At 43.2% G+C, this 19,970-nt stretch overlaps 1 protein-coding gene across 4 annotated transcripts in view; it reads right to left on the bottom strand.

Moving 5' to 3' along the window:
• BMPER (BMP binding endothelial regulator) overlaps positions 1-19,970 on the bottom strand; it is a 250,531-nt gene that overhangs the window by 112,049 nt on the left and 118,512 nt on the right. For all 4 annotated transcript variants that reach the window (XM_023532027.1, XM_023532029.1, XM_023532028.1 and 1 more), the window contains exons 7-11: positions 19,465-19,564; positions 15,562-15,671; positions 12,301-12,441; positions 10,056-10,160; positions 6,251-6,296 (exon numbers count right to left, since the gene is read on the bottom strand). In XM_023532027.1, coding sequence (XP_023387795.1) covers positions 6,251-6,296; positions 10,056-10,160; positions 12,301-12,441; positions 15,562-15,671; positions 19,465-19,564 — 502 coding nt within the window. The remainder of the gene's footprint in view (positions 1-6,250; positions 6,297-10,055; positions 10,161-12,300; positions 12,442-15,561; positions 15,672-19,464; positions 19,565-19,970) is intronic.

Raw genomic sequence — 19,970 nt, 5'->3', positions numbered from 1 at the left:
GTATATTTTTCAAAATTAGGCAAGAAAGTCACTTTTCATTGAATGATTGAATATAGAGCATCTATACGAAAAGGAACTTTCCCAAGCAAAGATTCGAAGAAGCCATGTGATATGATAGAATAAATACTAGACTAGGAGGTGGAAAAAGAACAGGTTCTCATCTCCTCATTTCCAGTTGCTGCTACCATGAGCCTTCATTTCCTCATCTCTAAGAAGTGGGAGGTTTGACCTCATAGTTAAGGTCCGTTCATTTAAACAATTCCATGATGCTACAATGGTGATGAGCTTGACTCGCAGAGTAACTTTGCTTTTTCTTACTCCTGGTGCAAATTATACACAATTAATTCAAGTTTAAAACTACACATATTTTAATATTTTAGGTAAGAAAATTTGGGGAGATCATCACTTACCAGCGGAAATACTTCAACCCTGAGTCGCTAGGAAGAAAAAATAAAAACTCCTGGAAAAATGAGTGGACATGGAAAACCAAAACAGTTTGATTTGGCAGTGAGTGCAGAGAATGTCAATTATCACAGCTCTGCATTCGAACAGAAAGGTGGAGGCACCACCAGGTAGAAAAAAGCCTTGGCACTTTAGTCCACACTTTTTCCAGGGCGGGGTGGGGGGAAAGCTATTAAATGGAAACTCCTTCCTAATGTCCTTCTTCAATCTCTAATCCCTGCCTGTTGTAAAGTCCTCCAGACCTTCTCCTCCCTTCCTAGATCGACTGGTTATTAAACTGCACAAAATGGCAAAGCAGTCAATGGGAGAAATCCCAGCCGAGGCCCTGGGGCCAGACGTCTTTGTAGGAATGCAGGCTCCACCCCTTACCTGGGACATTCTTCCTAACCACTAAGCCTACCTGACCATGAAACGGATGAGAGGATCAAATAAGATCAGATGAGAGAGCCCAGGTCAGCGTTCAGACACCTAGCAGATGATAAGTAAACATCAGCTGCTATTCCTACTGCTTCTGCTGTTGCTATTATTGCCCTTATTGCTATTTGATAACGGAGATGATGATGATGATGATGATGATGATGATGACGACGACGACGATGACTGCTGACTAAAATCAACAGTCAGAATTTATGGAGTACTATCACCCTCTAGGAACCAACCAGAAGCTGTGGGTAAAAGTTGACCCTTAATAACGTCAGTCTTTTCCTTCAACTTTACCCCAATTCACAGCCAGAAAACTTAAAGTAACAACATCCCTTAGGACAGACCAGTGTATATAACAGAAAACAAACTAATTTCCTCTTACTCCTTCCAGCGCTGCCCCTGTCGGTGTGGGATTTCCTAGCCACCACGTGTGGGAATGGTTGGGTTTCATTTGCCACCCCTGCCTCTGGCTGGGCGTCGGGAGCACCGGCAGCCCCAGCTCCAGATGCTCATACACAAAGTTCGGTGGCCACTTAGATTAACACCTCCTTGGCAGAGCTAAAGGCAACACCACAAATTCTTATTCTACAAGCATCTTGAGCTCTGGTTTCGAATTTCCTTGCTTTCCTGAGTAAAGGACAAACTCTGGTAGTTAAGGGACCCGGAGTCACTTACAGTCTTGGAAGCCAGACACTTGGCTCAAACACAGAATTACTAATCTGCAGAACCTCTGTCAGATTTCTCATAAAATAGGCCCCAAGGTCATTGTTTCAGTAAGTTGTTGCTATATTCCCCTTCCCACAGCTACTCTCTAATTGGGGATACCTGTAGACATGCCCAGAGACCTCAGAAAGATGTGCCATAACCAGACAGTGCCTGGGGTGGGTACACGCAGCAGGCAGGGGCTCCTTCGAGAGCAGGCACTCCAGCACTGCGCACAGCTGGAAACTAACCCTTGGGGGGTTTAAAGAGGTCACCTGGCAACTGTGAGCCTCTTTGCACCCTGAGTTGCTGGAATCTGATATTTCCTGTTACTTGGGGGACATATAATTGAGGTTATTTCAATTAATTGCACATCTGTGCTCAGGATAGCCTCTATGTTGTGTAATCGTGACCTTTAGTTTGGGGTTTGGATTCTGATGGTCAGGACTACATAGCTAAAGGCACAGCTTGATGAATCTGAGACCTGGGGTTGGGCATCCAAAGCTGATCTGCCTTGGGTCACCTCTGGTCTTGTCGATGGTTAATGGTTAAGAGATTAGATTCTCTCTCATAATCAATCTCTCTCTTTTTCCCCTTTGCCCTCTCTCTCCCTACACACACACACACACACACACACACACACACACACACACACACACACACCTCTTATCAGTGAAAAGTCTGCCTCTAAGTATTATTTCCATGTCTGAAAACAGATATTCTGCCAGCAAAGAATTTATCTGATTCAGGTTTCTGCTGGGTGGTCAGGTCAAGATTCCACCCACCGTTTGCCAACACACAGTGAAATAACACTTCACATAAACCAAGTGCCACATACACAACAGATGGTGGCCTTCTTGGCACCTCGCTTGTGGTACCATGACGCTCAGCCCAGACACAGGGGGACTCACTTTAGGCGAGAGCTCATACTTTGGCAAGAAATAGCACTTGCACAAAAGCTTTACAAAGTTTATTTAGCTCGCTTTCAATATTTATATTAAATAATTCACCCAAACCAAATTTAATTCTTTTCAATTGGAAAAGGAGAGAGAATATCCCATATTATTAGAACACAGCAACGTTTTTCGTACTTCCTTCAGGTCTTATTGTAAGAGGATTGACTTTTTTTTCAATTCTGATAGAATCATCTTTGCCCTTTCAGACCAACCCTAAAAAGGCCACCCTGCTCTGGGGAATACAACCACTTAATGCCTCAATTACTGCTTCTTACCTACAGAATTCTAAATTAACCATTATCATCGACTATTGCAAAAGGAGGCCTACAACGTGTTCTACACACTGGCTTTGTTTCCTCTTTACTATTCCTCTCAGAGGTCTGACACAGCCCCAAACACTAAGAAAGACGAACGCAGTCAACGAGGCAGGGATTCTGAGGGATTTTAGAAGCAGACAATGCAATGTCACACTGCTGAAATAGGGTGACACTCATTTAACTACTACAGATAATCAAAGTAAGTTTTAGAGTAGTGAAGCTATGAAATCAATCCATTTCATTTATGTGTGTATATATGGATGGATGGATCTAAGTATTTATTTTTGCCTCCTTCCAAAAAAAAAAAAAATGGAAGTAGCTTATAGGCATACATACTAAGTGATTCACGTTGTAGAAGGTAGACATAGAAGATGAAACCAGGGGTAAGCTTGTTCCTCAAAACTGCATGCCATTAGAGGCAGGCTGCAAATTTATTTCTAGCCTCAAGCAGCTAAAGAAAAGATGGTTACTTTTAATCGGTCAAGATATAATTATGCCTTTATAATTTTGGGGGGTAGGGCTAGGCAATGACAATGTAGAACCACATTCAATTAAATCCAGAGGCTCCTGGGATGTCATTTCTACACCAGCAGAAAGGCACCCTCACCTCACTCTCCTCCTTCATCTCATCGCCACGTGTGAAAGTTAGATGCTGCTCCTAGGACCACAGATGTTTCTTTCTGCATTCGCCTATGCTGTCACCCCTGTTTGGAGTACCAGTGTTTCTCAACTGGGGTGATTTTGCTCCCTAGGGGACATTTGGCAATGTTCGATTGCCAAATCCCTGTTGATTGTCACAATCTTAGGGTAACTGGTAGAGACCAGAGATGCTGCTAACATCATACAATGCACAGGACAGTCCCCACAACAAAGAATTATCTGGCCAAACGATCAGCAATACGGAGGTTGAAAACTGTGAAGTAACTACTGGGATGTGTATGTGTGGGTGCGATTTTTAAAAACAATAAGATGGAAATCAGTCACTTTTCTGGTTTTCGAGAACACTAGCCTTGGTTTGTACTTCAGCCCCCATTTTTCCGCTCTAGAAAACCATATATCAAAAGAGCTTTCATAATGGACGGAGGAGGGGAAAAACGAGCTCAAAAACGAGTTCTGGATCCTGGTTGTAATGACAAAGAAATTTCAAAACAGGAGGTCTTTCGGCCATAGCTAAAGGACATCAGAATAAGTCTACCTGAATGTGTTATGAAAATCTGGGCATCGCTTTAAACAGTTGGAAGTTAGCCCATCTCTTAACTCCGTCTGAACAAACAGCTTTCGCCAAATCGAATGTGTTTTTCTATTTGGTGGAGGAAGTGCCGGGGAGCAAGAGAGTAAACAGATGGACAGGACACCAAAGGAAATTGAGAAATAGTCATCTGATGATGTCATTGAGCGCTGGACCGAGAACCACATGCCTGGCCGCTTCCCGCACTGACCTGCTGGATGCAGGTGCACAGAGTCGACGGGGTCCCCGGTGCCCCTCCCGCTGGGCGGCTTTCTCCCTTGCCAAGTGCCTCTCTCAGTGACAGAAGTCATGGGCTCATTCACGTTTCACACGGTGTTTCATATGACTGGTTAAAATGTCCGTTTGAGTTTATCATGCCTGTCCTATTCTCCTTTGATCTCTATTTTTCTGATAAGCCATGAGTACTCTAGGTATGGAAAGGCTACCCAGTAATGGAATAAACGAATAACGAAATGCAGCTTTTCTCTCAATTACTGAAGTAATCATCATCTTGATTCTTGTGACATAAAGCCAGGTAATTCAAGATTTAGGCTGTTTCTGTACTAGCCTGACCATCTGTTTCTGTTAAGCCGATAAGCAGAGATCACGCCTGACAGTGTGTGCTCAGCAAAGGTAACCTATCTGTGCTCATACAAATTGAAAGCGTTAGCTAGAAATCTGAGGGGTGCCTTTGAAGTTGGCCTCTGCTTTAACTAGGAGACACTCTCTAGGGAAATGCAAACAACTGCACTGAGATGGATATAAAGGAAAACCATCAATTTAGACTACTCTGCTCATCCAGAAAGGACTTAAGCTAGAGGCGGCCTCCAGACCATCTGTAAACAAAGTCACCTCAGAGGGTCTCTGGGAGATTGAATTAATGTCATCGTAGCTAATTATAGCTAATTATTCTTCCTGCATTCATTCCTGGGCTCTACTAAGTCATACCTTGTTGGCCTGTTTTGAGTTATTTTATGGACTGCATTATCTTTAAAGAAAAGTTACCTTATTAAATCTATAATTTAATTTTCATTAATTCAATCAGTACTTTTATCTAGTGTATAATATATAATCGTTTAATAGCTTCCTATTTCAAAAATCAGGGAGCTATGTGTGTATATTTACGTATAATAGCATATGTGTGTGTACATATACAAATATATACATACATATATATGTATGTGTATGTATATATATGCATGTGTGTGTGTGAGTATATGTATACATATATAAACCTCTGTACCTTTTGTCCAAAATATTTTAGACAAGCGAAATAAATAAACCTGTTCCCATGTGAAAGCTGCTTTCAACCATCATCAAAGCCCACTCTCTAAGCCTGACAGGCTCACCAAATACTTTCTAACAGATTCCATGACTTCATTAATCCTACTTAGGACATATCGAAACCAATTTGACAATGACATTGTTAATACTCCTCTTTCACTGAAACATTTCAGAAAGCTATCTCGATCACACGAATCTGAGGGAGACATTAAATTTGCTAATAGATTCAGGCATCTGTCTACATGGAAGGAGGACATTAAACCTGTCCCTATGCTTTTTCCGTGATTGGCAGTGCGTTCTTGGGCAGGTTTCAGACTCGGCCGTGTCAGAAAGAACCTTCAAGAACTCAGTTAAAAATAACAGGATGGCCTAGCCGTTGCCAGCCCAATGAGTTCTTGCTTCGGCTTTGCCAACAGCATCATCGGATGTGCTCAGGTGAAATGGTGAAGAGGCAGGTGTGGGGCCGAGGGAGGAAGAAAGAAGTGCAGCTGTTTGGCTTTATAACGATAGGAAGAAAGTGTCTCCTCGATTACGTATAACGTTTTGTTTTACCGGACGTCATTATTTTAGCCACTATGTCTGCAAATGCTATTAGCAGTTAAATTGCACACCAAGTTATCTGGTCCTTCTTAAAACCTCATCAGACCATTTATGTTCTGAATTGCTCATAGCAACGAATTCTGATGGAAACATTTACATTTGTCTCAATTGTGCTTCTGTGAGGTTATAATTGACTTAAAGTGTCTGTAGGGAAGTGGGAGGATCCATCCTACACCTGCAGAAATAACATATGCAGAAAACTGACACCGCCATTTTTCTTGTCGCGCTATAAAATCAAAACAAATATTAATAGCATGTTTTCAAAGGAATAAACTTACTTTCAGTGCAAACAGGACAGCATCCTTTTCTGTTGAGAATTTTACCCTAATCAAGAGAAAAACAAAAAAGAGTTCAATGTTAAGGGTCTGATGAGGACAAAAGTCCTTTTTAAATTTAATACCAGATAAATCAATGAAATCAGTCCAAGCTGCATTTGAACTCGATGCCCGGATGATGGCGATGATGGTGAAAACGAAGCTTCGTGTGTCAAGTTCGAAGGCTAGGCAACGTCATCCGGAAAGCTCTCCTGTTTTTATCCTTTGAGAAATATAATATCTAAAGGAATCATAGGTGTGATTTTTCTCATGTAGAGGGAAGATGAAGACAGTCTTGGATCGAACCGTTTCACTGATATCCAAATCTAATCCACTGGAGACCAAGTGCCCACACATAAAAATGGGAATTATCTGTCAACATATCAATCCAGGTAAGGCCTTTATGGGGGTGGGGGGCAAACTGTAAACCATAACCCAAGCTCGGGCATATGGATGTGGACAATATCCGTGTTACAGATCAAAGTCAAAGCCGACAAAGCTGAGAGTTTTGAAACGCTAAGTAATTTTCCATCACCTCTCTGGAAACACAATGTAATCTCCTATAATGCATTTCCTCTTTTTTTTTTTTTTTTTTTTTTTTTTAGTATATAACATTTAAAGGAGGAAGCATATTCTCAGGGCCCATATCAGAGAATGACACTGTCTTATCTCCAACTCAATGAGACTCACGGAGAAAAAGAAATTTGCAAAAAGATTAACATTTATGAAGCACTTGCCATGTAACAAATATCCTACTAAATATTTTCCTTATTTTATTTTTTTACCTAATATCAAGTTGGTTGTAAGGGTTTAATAAGTTAATACTTAGAACATATTAGAGTTTAATTAATATTACATATTATTATCATAATTGTTATTAAGATGCACAAGAACCTTCTGAGCTGAGTATCTCCCTTTTTAAAGGTGAAGAAATTGATGTCATGCAATACAGGGATGGTAGAACCCAAAATAAAGCCTAATTTTGTGTAATCCTAAAGGCTGTGTTCTTTCCACTCCAGACTTTTACTCTCTTTCATCCTTTACCTCTAAGAGAATTTAATATTTATTTGGTATCTGCTACGCACTAGAGAGAGTGCTGTGCATGCTTCATACTTTGTCTCATCTTCACTTCACGACTCTCTAAATGCAGGTGTGTCTACTCCTGTTTCTAGGAAACCAGGAAACGAAGACCATAGAGAAGCGGTCTAAGACCTGTGTCAAGGCCGCGCAGTTAATATAACGTCTATTCACTCATTCACTACTGGTCAGATGCCTCAAGAATATATTCAGGTACTCAAAAAAATCATACCAACTCAAAATCTGCTGGTTAATAACTGAAGAACTAGAACCAGGACTGATTCATTTCTGTGCCACTTAGACCTAAATCGTACATGAAAGGCTATGATGACTTTGAATAAGACGTAAAACTCAGTCCCATTCAGCCATCCCATGGTTTGGGGCATCGTGACACATTTTCATTGTCTAGAGCTCTCTTCTCTGTCTCTATTCAGCACACGGGTCTTTTTTGGCTTCTTAGACCGAAAGCAGTTGAGGATAAATACCAAAGGTTTTCTCTGAGCTTGGCTCAGGAGGATGTAATGATGGCTCCAGGCAGTGGAGTAAGGTACACTATCAGAATGGAGCAGAGCTGTCTAAAGCCAAGGCCCCAACAAAATGTAATGATATGATGCCCTACATCTGCACACAGGCAGAAAATGAAAGTGGGGTTGGTAATATTACTGAGTTAGGTGTCAAATAAGTCAAGCATGAGCCATGACGTCAGAGCTCCTGGGTTACACATAACCAGCTGGAGACCTCTGGACACGTTGTGACCTCATGGGTAAGAAGGGCCTAGCAATGACACCCACCTCAGAAGAGCGGCCTCAGCATTAAATAAGGTAGGTCTTGTGACTATGGAGAAAGTCTCAGCGATGACGAGATGACAGTGTCATTACAACCCTGTCCCCACTGGAACCCTCACAGTCCTTCCCACAAAAGGCCTTTGCCTCTGGAGGAATAGCCAGGGTGGGTAGCCAAGAGGTCCAGCCATAGAATCCTTCTTCAACAAGGCACACATCCTTCTGGAAGAAGAGATGTGTAGTGCCCAGGAAGGACACAGCAGGGGAATCCGAATGGATCTTCAAATTTTTTTTAATTTACCCAGGCAATGCAGGGGACAGGAAGCAAGCGTTTAAGAGGATTTCAATGGGAGAACTAAATTATCTCCCAAAGTCCTCTCAGCGACCAAGGAGGAGGGAAAGTGTGACCTGAAGGAATGCTTGCAAAGGTGCCTCGAAACAGAAGGGTGGCCCCTGAGGTGGGGGCTGGCCACGGACAAGCTTTGATGAGACGGGTGGGTGGGCTGGGGGAAAGGTGTGAGTGGGCCTGGAGGCACGGATGCTCCTGGCCCAAACGTGGTCCACAAAGAAGGGACGCTAATGAGGCACTGGTGACATAAAGAGCCTTGACCTCCCTACAGCAAGAGAACAATGAAATCCATCAAGCCCGCCACAAGTGGCAGGGCTCACGTAAAGCTGGCTCTCCATCACTGCCTGCCGAGCGCTAGTTTCTTGAGCCACCAGGTTGGCACAGTGTCCTGTTTTGTCTTGTAGAATAAGGAAGCCCATTATTACCGACATGTGTTGCGAGGGGTTATTAGCGGTGAGTTTTCTCCCAGGACTGGCAGAAAGGATGCGATCTCGTTTTCCCAATGAATATTTATAAGCAGACCATGTTCAAGTCTACATACTGTATCTCCTGTTGTTTCTTCCTCCTTTTATGGGAGGTTTTCAGTTTTATGTCTGAGGCTTTTTAAAGCAAGACTAATTAGGGCGTTTTTTTTCTTTTTTTCATCACCCTCCCCCCGTTTATTCAGTTGTGCAATAGCAACAGCTGTTGTTTTTTTGTGCCTCGTTTGGCAGTCAAGCAAAAACAGCGACGTTTTGTTTATAATAATAACAGATGTGAATAAAATTAAGAGCTGTCTATAACAGAGAAGGGAGGACATGTTCTGAATATATGGATGTATTTTTTCATTTACTGGAAGGTATTGAATAGATTTGACATTTTCCCAAAACGCATGGAACTTTGAGAGGTTTCAAGTTGTTGAGGTGAATTCACTGGAGCTCATGCTTCAGAAGATAATGGCTGCTTTATTCGGTGCGCTGGAACTGTGGGTTTCTTGAAAAGAGATATTTCCATAAGGACGAGATTTCCATTCGGGGCTGCAGTGGAGGCCAGAGCGAGAGACAGAACACTTCAGAGAAGGGGTCGGGGGCGCTCCTGGGTGGAGAAACCCCTTCTGAAACTTATTAATGAACAACCACATAGTGCTTTGAATGGCTACAGGAAGAAAACTCTGATATGAGGAGAGAGAGAAAGGAGGGAAATGCAAAGGGCGGTTATGATGTTCAGCAGAGAACTCGGCAGATGATATAAGGGAGCCGATCTTACAGGAGTTGGAACTGGGCAAAGGCACCAAGAAATAGGTGAGCGGGGACAAGGGCGAGGTAGGAGCCATTTTCACACAAGAATAGAACCTGAGTGGGAACTGCAGAAAAGAAGAGCTTTGCAAGGGGCGTGTGACTGTATGGGAACTTGAAGTTTCCGGGGGTCTGGCTGTTTTAAGGACTATCTACTCTCCAGTGCCCTTTATTTCTCAGGAGAGGAAGACCTGACTGGACTCTGTGACCACGTGACCGTGCCACACACACAACGTCTCCCAAGCTGCTAAGGTAGAGAAAGTCGCAGGCCCGTCTTCCACACGTACCTGGGGGCAAGTGCTGATGGGAACGCACTGCTTCTTGCGACACTCCGTCTTGCCTTCCACACAAGCACAGATGGTGCAGTTAGCAGAGGACCATATCTCTCCATCCTACAGGAGAGAGCACGGGATTCTGCTGTCAGCTGGAGGCTGATGGGAGCTAATCCAACAGGATGACATTTCTCTGCCACGGAAAGCATTTCTTCCCCTGAGTGAAGAATGCCATTACTGGCCCAGATTACTCTGAGGTATCCATCTACACCAAACCGACTTAATGTAAGATTAGATTTGAGCGGGTGTGTGTGTGTGTGTTCACCCATCAAGATATAAAAAGAATTATTGGGCGGCTAACTAAGTCATATTTGCATCTTGTTCTCTTTGCATTGTTTACTTAGTTTCACCCAGGGAGACTAACAGGAATTTTCATGCACGATGCAATGACAAAAGTCTAATTTTTCCCATTCGATCGACGGAAATGTTTAAGCTGTGCCAGGCACCAGCCATTAGTTGACACGTCCGGAGGTGGTAAATGTATCCCCAGATGCGACATGGTTCTGGACCACACCAGGCAGACACCTGACCAGCAAACCATCTGAAAATGTGGATTCAGAGAGAAAACACTGAGACCCACTCAAACCACGTCCCTGACTATTGATACTCTCCTCCCAAAAAGCTAGGTAGTATTTTGGGACACATTTTCTAGCCCAGAAAGAGCTGCTTGCAGGATTTCTTTGGCTCATTGCACTTATCACCTGCAACAACCAAATGCCCAGGCGCAGCAGCCCCGTGCCTGGGGGACCGTGCAGGGACGTGCATCTTCCCTGTGGGGAAAGGGATTCCAGGCAATAGAGTTGGACTTGAAAACAAAACAAGGATTCCTTCCTGGGCTTGCAGATTTAAGCAGAAAAATTCGCTAAAAACAGAGAAACTAGCTCAGATCTTGGATGATGATGACGCCTCTCCCTCTCCCCTCTCGTTTTTAGAACTATTTTAAGGACTGTCTACTCTTCAGTCCCTTTTATTTCTCAGGAGAGGAAGACCTAACTGAATCTGACTTAAAAGGGCGTCTGACTATTCCAGATCCTCTGAATGCACATTTCTGGGACTCGGTGTTTCATGGACGACCGAATTATCTCTGGCCTCATTCCCATAAAGGAGCCTTGTAATAAGGAGCCTGGCCAGCTCTTTGTACAGCCCCATCCTGAGCATGAGCCTCTTGCACCTGGGTGCTCCAGAGAGGGATGACTCATGTAAAGATGCCACGAGTGGCTAAATACAACACACACACACACACACACACGCACATGCACACACACACACACACACACACACGCAACCCCCTTTTCTTCGGCATGATGCATCGTGTTTTCTCATGACTCCATAAGATCCAGGACCCTCTGCTCTCCCTCCACCTCTGTGGTGTAGGAGCCAGTCCGGCTAAGTGCAGCATGCCCGAGGAGTGTCCTCATCTGACTTGGTTCTGAGGGTCTCACCTCTCAGGGATATCATGAGATGCCACCTTCAGGTAGGGAGAGACGCCCTCCACTGGGGAAGCAGACTAGATGGGAAGCACTTTGGACAAAGCCAGCACCTGCATCCTAACATGTGAATGGCCACTGCATGGCTTCCTACTCGGGCCGTCAGAAAACAACGTAAAACACACCAGAGGTGGGTAGCAGATGACAGCCGTGCTGGGTCAGCTGAGGCAGGGCTCTCCCGCCTTTGCTCAGCTGCTGGGCTGGTCACGTACACTGCGAACATGCCACCTGAACATCTTCCAAGTGAGAAAATCTCTCTTTGAAAAAGTAGCTTTGTGAAAGAGTTCTCAGAGCATCAGGCTATGGAACCATCAGGACCTTGGCAAGGGGCATCTCTGACGTGATGAAATGTTCCCGGGCATTTGGGGACCCAAATCTGCACCATCCAGGGGGACCCAGTCATTGGCCGACCGCATTTGGAAGAGGCAATGATGTTTTACAAGTTCAAAACATTTTATAAAGCAAAAGCAAAGCCTTTTGCAAAAGAAAAAATTCTCAAAGGAAAACATTTTCAGAGAAGCATCTCTGTCCCTATGTGTACTTGATTCTAAATATCTATGAAAATATAATATTATAATATAAATAAGTACATTTATACACACATATGTATACGTGTATACAAAACACAAAAGACACTAATCTGCATTTTTGTCTGAAGCTTTTTACAGTTCAGTCCAGCATAGTAGTTCCCATGAGCTTGGCTCGTGACATACCCGAAAAATCTTATTGCCAAACTTGCACGCTTTGATGTCTTCCGGGGGCACGCGTAGGAGGCACACCTCACAGCAGGCCTCCTCGCCTTTGTCACAGCCACCGGGATGGGAGCACTTCTTCTTACACACTACAGTGGAGTCCTGTGGGCACAAAGGCAAACGAGAAGTTAAAAAGGATTTCCGCCTCTACCAAACACCCCGCCTTCAACGACCCCCGACTAACCGCTTTAAAACATATTCTGAAGATACCATATTTTCATTTGCTGCAATAAATCTTGCATTCACTTCAAAATGTTATTCGTTGATTCACTATTTGGACTGTGAAAAGTGTGATCTATGCTCCCTGCCTTCCAGAGGTTTATGATTTAATGCTCAAGAGACGATGGGCCAACCGGTTTCCTCTTTCTGTCCTTTTCCGCTTCCTCCTCCATTAGCAGTGCTCTCTTGAGTCCCCTCCATGGCTTTATCCCACTTTCTAGGAGTTTAGCATAACAGCGGGACACCTCTGACCAAAGACTAAGAGCGAACATTCTGCCCCGAGATGAAATTCCTACGTTCACAGAGCAATGGAATGAGCCATTCCAAAACTGGACCTGGGCTTTCTGTAAACCGTGTGACCTTAGCCAAGACACCTAACCTCCGAGTGTGACACGTGTATATCTATGATAGAAAAAGCATGACCTGATTTCTAAAGAAGCAGCATTCCATGAACAAAATAGCCAGGTAAATTGTGCCCACCGATTCATTCAATAACACACTGAAGAAAAATTCAGAGCAGCTTTAAAAAAAGTAAATTTCTCTAGTTCCCCAGCCAACAAGATGCAATTTCTCCTGCAGTAGGTTGTCAGCTGGAAGGACTGTAAGAGCAAAACATTTGTGGGACTTAGTGGAAGACAGGGATGGAGGGCATAAGTATTCCAGAGTAGATCAGCAATTCCTTCAAAGTGTCGAATTAGTGTGAGAACGGTGGCAGAAATGAGGCCAAACCCCTCTCCAAGACACAGACTCTATTAGTAAGCTTTTCAAGAAGAATCACTTTCTGAGCATTACATGTAAATAGATTGTGTAAATCAACCTATGTTAACTTCTATAGATTCTGTGTTAATTATATGACTTCAGGAGGTACTTCTGGTACCATCTACTATACTCCCACTGACTTATCCAAGATTAATGTGACAATGAGCTGATCCTTCGAAAAAATGTCATTTGTTATCCTTTATTTTAAGGTTATACCCACACCATAAAGTAGATAGGATTTAGAGTTGAGCAAGATTAGGGCAGAATGCCGGTTCATTTATTAGGTGTGTTATCTTGTGCAAATCCATCTCCCTGAGTCTCAGATTCCTTTCCTTCAAAATGGAGATGATAACACCTACTTCTCAGGTTTCTCGTGCAGTTTAATGAAATATTTAAAGTACTTGGCACAGGGCCTGGCTCACAGATATTATTATAAGTCGACTTATAAATTTTAAAAAAATCCTTCGTCAAATTGCATGTCTTGATTTGTACTCACTAGCTTTCAAATGCTGCACACTTCACAGTAGGTTTCCCAACTTATATTAAACACACACACACACAACCAGTGCCCATTAAATCATATGCTTGGCGCCTGGCACTGGGTGAAGCAATGAGAACCCAGAGATGGATGGATGAGCTTCTGTCTTCAAGCAGTTCAGAGAGTAAGAGGAAAGATAACCATGCAAACAAATAAATGGCGTAGAGGTAGCAGAAAAGAGTGAACAATTACCTATGTAGATGGGCTGGGAAAGCCTCACTGGAGGAGGTGACATCTGATACAGGCTGCTATAGATGAAGAGGAGTTTGCTAATCAAATTTAAAGAAGATTAGAGACCATCGAATTTGAAGGCACAGAGACCTGAAAAGATACTGTATTCGGAGAACTGCTAAACAGTTTCCTGAACCTGCCATGGCATTGAACGGGGACGCTGGTCGGGGAAGCTCACAGCAGAGAAAATAATACTGATTATCCAAAATGATTGCAGCCTGATTCTTCAAGCAACTAATTTCCCAAAGATGACTGTGAACTCGTACTCCGATAAAACAATCTCTTAAAGAACAGTCTTAATTATACTTCTTTTGAGGACTGGGACACATTTCCTAATCATCTCTCAAAGGATCTGTGAGACCCAAAGCACTACAAACATAACTAATTCCCATGCATGGGCTGCCTGGCTTTCCTGCAGTCAAGAGAATTGGGAATGCGATGGGTTTCGTTAAAGGCTCAGTTTCCCCAAAAGGAAGCTATAACTTGTAGAATTGCTGGAGAGGATGGAGGCCAAGCCCAACAGAAGGAGCGGCTATATGTTTAGCATAGGGTAATAAAAACCACGAAGAGAGGAAGGAGCCTTAGGAAAGTATTCTCAGGCTTAGGCATGACTCGGGGTTCAGTGCCAGGGAACAGACAGGTCAGCCCTTACTCAGCCACCTCCCGAAAGTGCTCCTTAATAAAGCATGCCTCAAGCAATCAGGAGTTTCTGAACTCTAATCCTGGCCAGTGACTCATAGCTGAGCAAACCTCTTCCCTTTCCATCTCTAGCCCTTTAGCTATCAAAAACAAAACAACAACCATCGACACTTCCACCAAAATGTATTACTCTACACTTGTGTCACACAGATGTTAACTCGCTAATGGATGATCCTAAAGTCTTCTCCATAAATGAGTCTCTTTTTGGTTTCATAAATAAATCACTGCGTGAGCACAGTCTAGGCATGTGTGATGTGTATCCCTTTAAAATTCGGGAGTGGTGGAATTCTTTCATTACCAGTCATTAGACTTCTGGTTGTCTTTTGTAAAAAGTGAGCAATGTCTCAAGTAAGAAGTAGTACAGTGAGCAAAACATATATACTCTCTTTCTAAACTACTAGGTTTATCTTGTGAGGAACCATAAATCCATGCCTTCCTTTTCTCTTGAATATGATTAAAGCTATTTTTATTGCCAGGTGCATCAGAGAATTCATTGCGGATAATTAGATCCAGAGAACACTGCCCCACGTGTTTGCCTGATTTTAGAAAGTGCCTCAGTCAGCCACTCGGAGTTCAGTTCTCAATACCAGGAGCTAACTTGCTCCTGGGGAGATGACAATGAGTTGTAATTTGGGTCCTATGTTTGGGCTTCCTTGCAATCTTGACTTCACTCCTAAAATGGCATCGGTAATGCCTCTTTCTTATAGATAACACATTGTGTTTGGCTATAACGCTGACACCTTCACTGCTGGGCCACCGCGCCTCAGACGCCTTACCCTGCAGGTGCACACGGTGCAGTTGTCGTAGAGAAATGAGGACCCGTTGTCGTAAACATCACTGCGAAAGAGGCAGCTTCCGAACGGCAGGTCGAACACCTTCCTCTGACCTAGGGGGAGGCAATGGCACAGTGAAGTGAGACAGAGGCCAGGGTGTCCTGCTTCGTCAGTGGCAATTACATGACAGGGCAGTTAAACATTCTCAGAAGACCAGGCCTATCTGACGAACAAAAACAGAGCTTTGAGGCACATGTTGCCAGTGGATCCTCAGGAGTCATTAATTTAAGTTTTTTCACATTGTAAATTCAACGAATCATTATTATATGTTTATAACAGTGAACCACGATGACTAAGACACATACCTGCTGTCAAAGAGCTCACAGTCTACCAGGGTAACAAACCCACAAAACATGATTTCAACACAATCATATGGTATGTTCTGGAAGGAAGCCCATCTGGGAACTGTGGGGCCAAGGAGGACATAAAAGACTTCTTGGAGCATGTGATGACTGAGCTATATCTTAAAGAATGAGTAAAATTATCCAGAAAGTGGGTGTTGGAAGGCAGGAGGCAGGAGGAACCAACATATCCCAGGAGGAGAAAGAATGACCAAGAAGGACTAATGCGATAGCATCTCAGTCGAAGAAATTACAAGTCCACTGGTGAAGCTAACTCAAAGAGTGCATTGGGGCAGACTCTAACTCCACATGCCAAGTGCCTGACCTTTCGCAGGTGTTGCATCTCTGTAAAATTAGCTTGGTTTGCCTTTTTCCTACCATTTATCTACATGTGCTTCATATATTTTGTAAGTGGCCTTAAATCCTTTTTGGCAAAAGGCAGAATATAAATACATACATATAGTTAAGCTTTCTTCCCATCAATCGAAAGACATTTTCTGAGAGGGACTTCCCCTCTTAGAATGAATAGCCCGCCACTTCCTGTTGCTGTCACTACAAGGATAGTATTCAGTATTGTTGCATGGATGGATGGGTAGGTGGATGGATGGATGGATGGATGGATGCATGGATGCATGGATGCATGGATGCATGGATGCATGGATGCATGGATGCATGGATGCATGGATGGGTGGATGGATGGATGGATATATCACTAGATATCTAAACAACAAGACTCTTCAACAAGTTTATCCTCCCTGAACAAATGTGACTAATGGCTTAAATTATCCCTCATAAAATATAAGTTTTACCTAAATCTATCTTAGCACAGAGGCTTGTACTCATTAAATAAGTAGCAGATGATAAGTATTATTATTATTAGTGGCAGTATAATTTAGATATAATCCTGGGCTGTATTGCTCTGAGAGGTACACTGGGTGCTCTGTATACACAAACCTCTGAGCAGGCTCCTCTTTGGTGAAGGGAAGAAGTACAAATTAGTAGTTACAAAACAGTCATGGGGATGGAGTACAGCATAGGGAATATAGTCAGTAATGTTGTAAAAACTATATACAGTTCTAGGTGGGCACTAGACTAATTGAGGGGATCACCTTGTAAGTTATAAAAGTCTAACCATCGTGCTATACACCTGGAAAAAAATGAGAAAAGAGAGTAATGGAATGATGTTATGTAAAAGGCAGAGGTAAGTCATGTGAATGAATCTTGGTCAATGGAAAATTGAACAGCAAATCTGTGCCCAACCAGCCAAAAGTCTAATTAGTCTAAGATATCGAGCATCTAGAAAGCAAACTAGTGTTTCCTTTTTTCCTTTCTGTCTTTTGTAGTGTGGGTATGTTTCTTTTTAACCCAAAGGACATAAAATCTTACCTTAATCCCAAAGTTATCATGGCCCAAAATAAGATAAAACATTTAAAAAAGTGGTTCAGAGACTCCATGTACAGCTTGAGTTGAGCCATTTCCACATTATTCCACTGGGGTTTAGCCCAACCAAAAAAGGTCTCATTTGGGAGAATTATGATTTTCAAGTTTCCTAAGACTTTCTGTTCCTTTTGTAGTCTGTCTTATGACCACAAATGGACAGAAAAATCTGCATTCAATACAACAGCCATTGCTCATATGAGAAACTTCTGAGCTGACTCAGTGTATCCATGGTACCGGCCTCAAAGCATGAAGCAAGCCTACGTATCCCCAAGGCCAGGCCCCAGACGCCACCTCCTCTGTGATGACTTTCCTGCTCAGATGGACCATGGCCCACAGCATGATGGCTTTGACCACAGCGAACTGACTACTCCAGGGGCACAAGCACACACTGGCAATCCCAAGAAGCACATATACCAATGGAAATACCTTTAGGCATGTCTAAACGATTCTCCTTTGTCTTATAATTATTTCATATTTACTTAAAAAGTGTGTGTATGTGTGTGTGTGTGTGTGTGTGTGTGTACATGTAGCAGTAAAGCAAACATTGTTGGATAAAACTGGCAGCAGAATCCCTAAAAAGAGAGAAAATTTCTCCAGTTTAACAAGATACTTTGATTTGCCAGTTTGGTTATAGAAAGATAGATTTGGAGGGTATGGCTGTGATAAGCTGGGAACGGGAAAATTAATCAGTAGGATATTTGGAAATGGGAAAAGCAAACTAAAAGAAAGGAGAGAGGATTCCAGAAAAGGATGTGGGCAGTAACTGATAGGAGGCCGGAGCCCAAGTAATAGAGACAAACAGTAAAATTTTTCTAAAGGCAAAGTGAATAAGGTATTTTAAGAACAAAGAAAGCTTAATATTCTGTTTTGTGCTTCTCACTGTAATGAACCCCTGTTGACTACAAACTTTCAGGAAAATCTGCTACACAAAGCTTGACTCAATAGCACCATAAGATGTGAAAAGACTGGACAGCAGTATGTCCGCAAGGACAAAATGCTGTAGAAGAAGAAGAAGAAATAAGAGGAAGGGAACAAGGGGAAAAAACAGCAAGAGACACAAAGCCAGAGGTGACTGGGGAAAATATTACGCCCCTCGGGGATTCCTGAAGATTTTGGTGGGATTGCTGCATGTTCTATTGTATTCATGTGATGGGTCAAGCTGCTTTTATTTGAAACTTAAATAGCATGACCTCAACTAACTCAAGAGCCTAAGGATCCTATGGAAGAAGATAAAGTATGTATTGTAAACAAAAGCCAAAGAATCTCCTGCTCTATAGACTCCCCATCATGGACTGTCTACTTTCAGGGGGCAACGTGCCCGCCACCCTCCATGTCACCAGGGGAGTTGGGCCACAGCAGGTTAAAGCATGGGCTTAGGAATCACAGAGACTCGTGCTTGGGTATCAATCCATCACTCACCAGTGGTGCCGCGTTCTAGAAAACTACTGCCCTCTCAGGACAATAAAACTAACAATGGCACCTATATCACATGTTGTAATTACATAATCTATTCAGTAGCCATATATCACAGCTTCTTAAGATTAAGCAAAAAGAAGCATATAAAATGTGTTACGTGGTGCTTAGTACGTGGTGAATGTGCGATAAGAAATAGCTAATCCTCCTTTTGGCTTTTATTCATCGTTCCCTCCCAGACTTATCCTTTTGGCATGTTATCTTCCTTCATGTTTTTGCCTCTAAAAGTAACACTAGTTTATCTTCCGCTGTGTTTTTCCTTCACGTGCCTTTAAAAATCTGTTCCAACTTATCGTCATAGACCCAACTAAAGGTCGTGTTCTCAATACCGTTCTCTCCACAAGAGGCTCTTATCCCAGGCCGTCTGGTGCACCAGGTTCACAGACACAAGGGTAGACAAGCAGGAAGAAACTTCTGTGGCAGCCTCGGAAAAGAGGCGAATCCTGTGCCCATCTTATGTTCATTTAATTAGAAGTAGCTGTCAGGAAACAGGACAACTTGAGGAACCCAAGGCCACGACGTGGATAACCACTCTCTGCAGGGAACACTAAAATACATGATATTGCTCTTTGACCTGAAAACAGTCACTCACCCAGACATTTGGGGCAGCATTGTCCGGGAGGGATGTGGCTAAGGTGCTGCGGGCAGGAGAGGATGGGACAGACTTCTCGCACGCACTGTGTCCTGCCTCCCTGAAGAAGAGAGAGAGAGAGAACAAAGCACATTTAGAAAAGTAAGCACATGAGTATGGATCATCGAAATACCTGGCTCCAGCCAGGGACTTTCTTGGCATTAGGTCACTGGGTGACTGCTTAAATCCATGGAATTTCTCCCAAGCATCCTTTCATCTTCCCTGTAAGCCGTACACATTGTACGAGCGAAAAGACTGCGCCTCAAGAGAGGGTCACGGTGTCACGTCTCTTACCAGCCACCACCTTTCTTCATCTTGTTCCATCTCCAGATCGACCAACTGTCTCAGTCTGCCTGAGATTTGAGGCTTTCAGGACGAAAACCGGGAAGGTCTTAGGCCAACCAAGATAAGGTGGCCTCTCTTTCCAACCCCCGAGCAAGCAAAGGTTCCTGAGACCTCCGCTCCTC

This window comes from Pteropus vampyrus, unplaced genomic scaffold, assembly GCF_000151845.1.
Source record: "Pteropus vampyrus isolate Shadow unplaced genomic scaffold, Pvam_2.0 Scaffold75, whole genome shotgun sequence".
In the NCBI taxonomy this organism is placed as follows: domain Eukaryota; kingdom Metazoa; phylum Chordata; class Mammalia; order Chiroptera; family Pteropodidae; genus Pteropus; species Pteropus vampyrus.
This window is presented reverse-complemented; position numbering and strand designations above follow the sequence as displayed.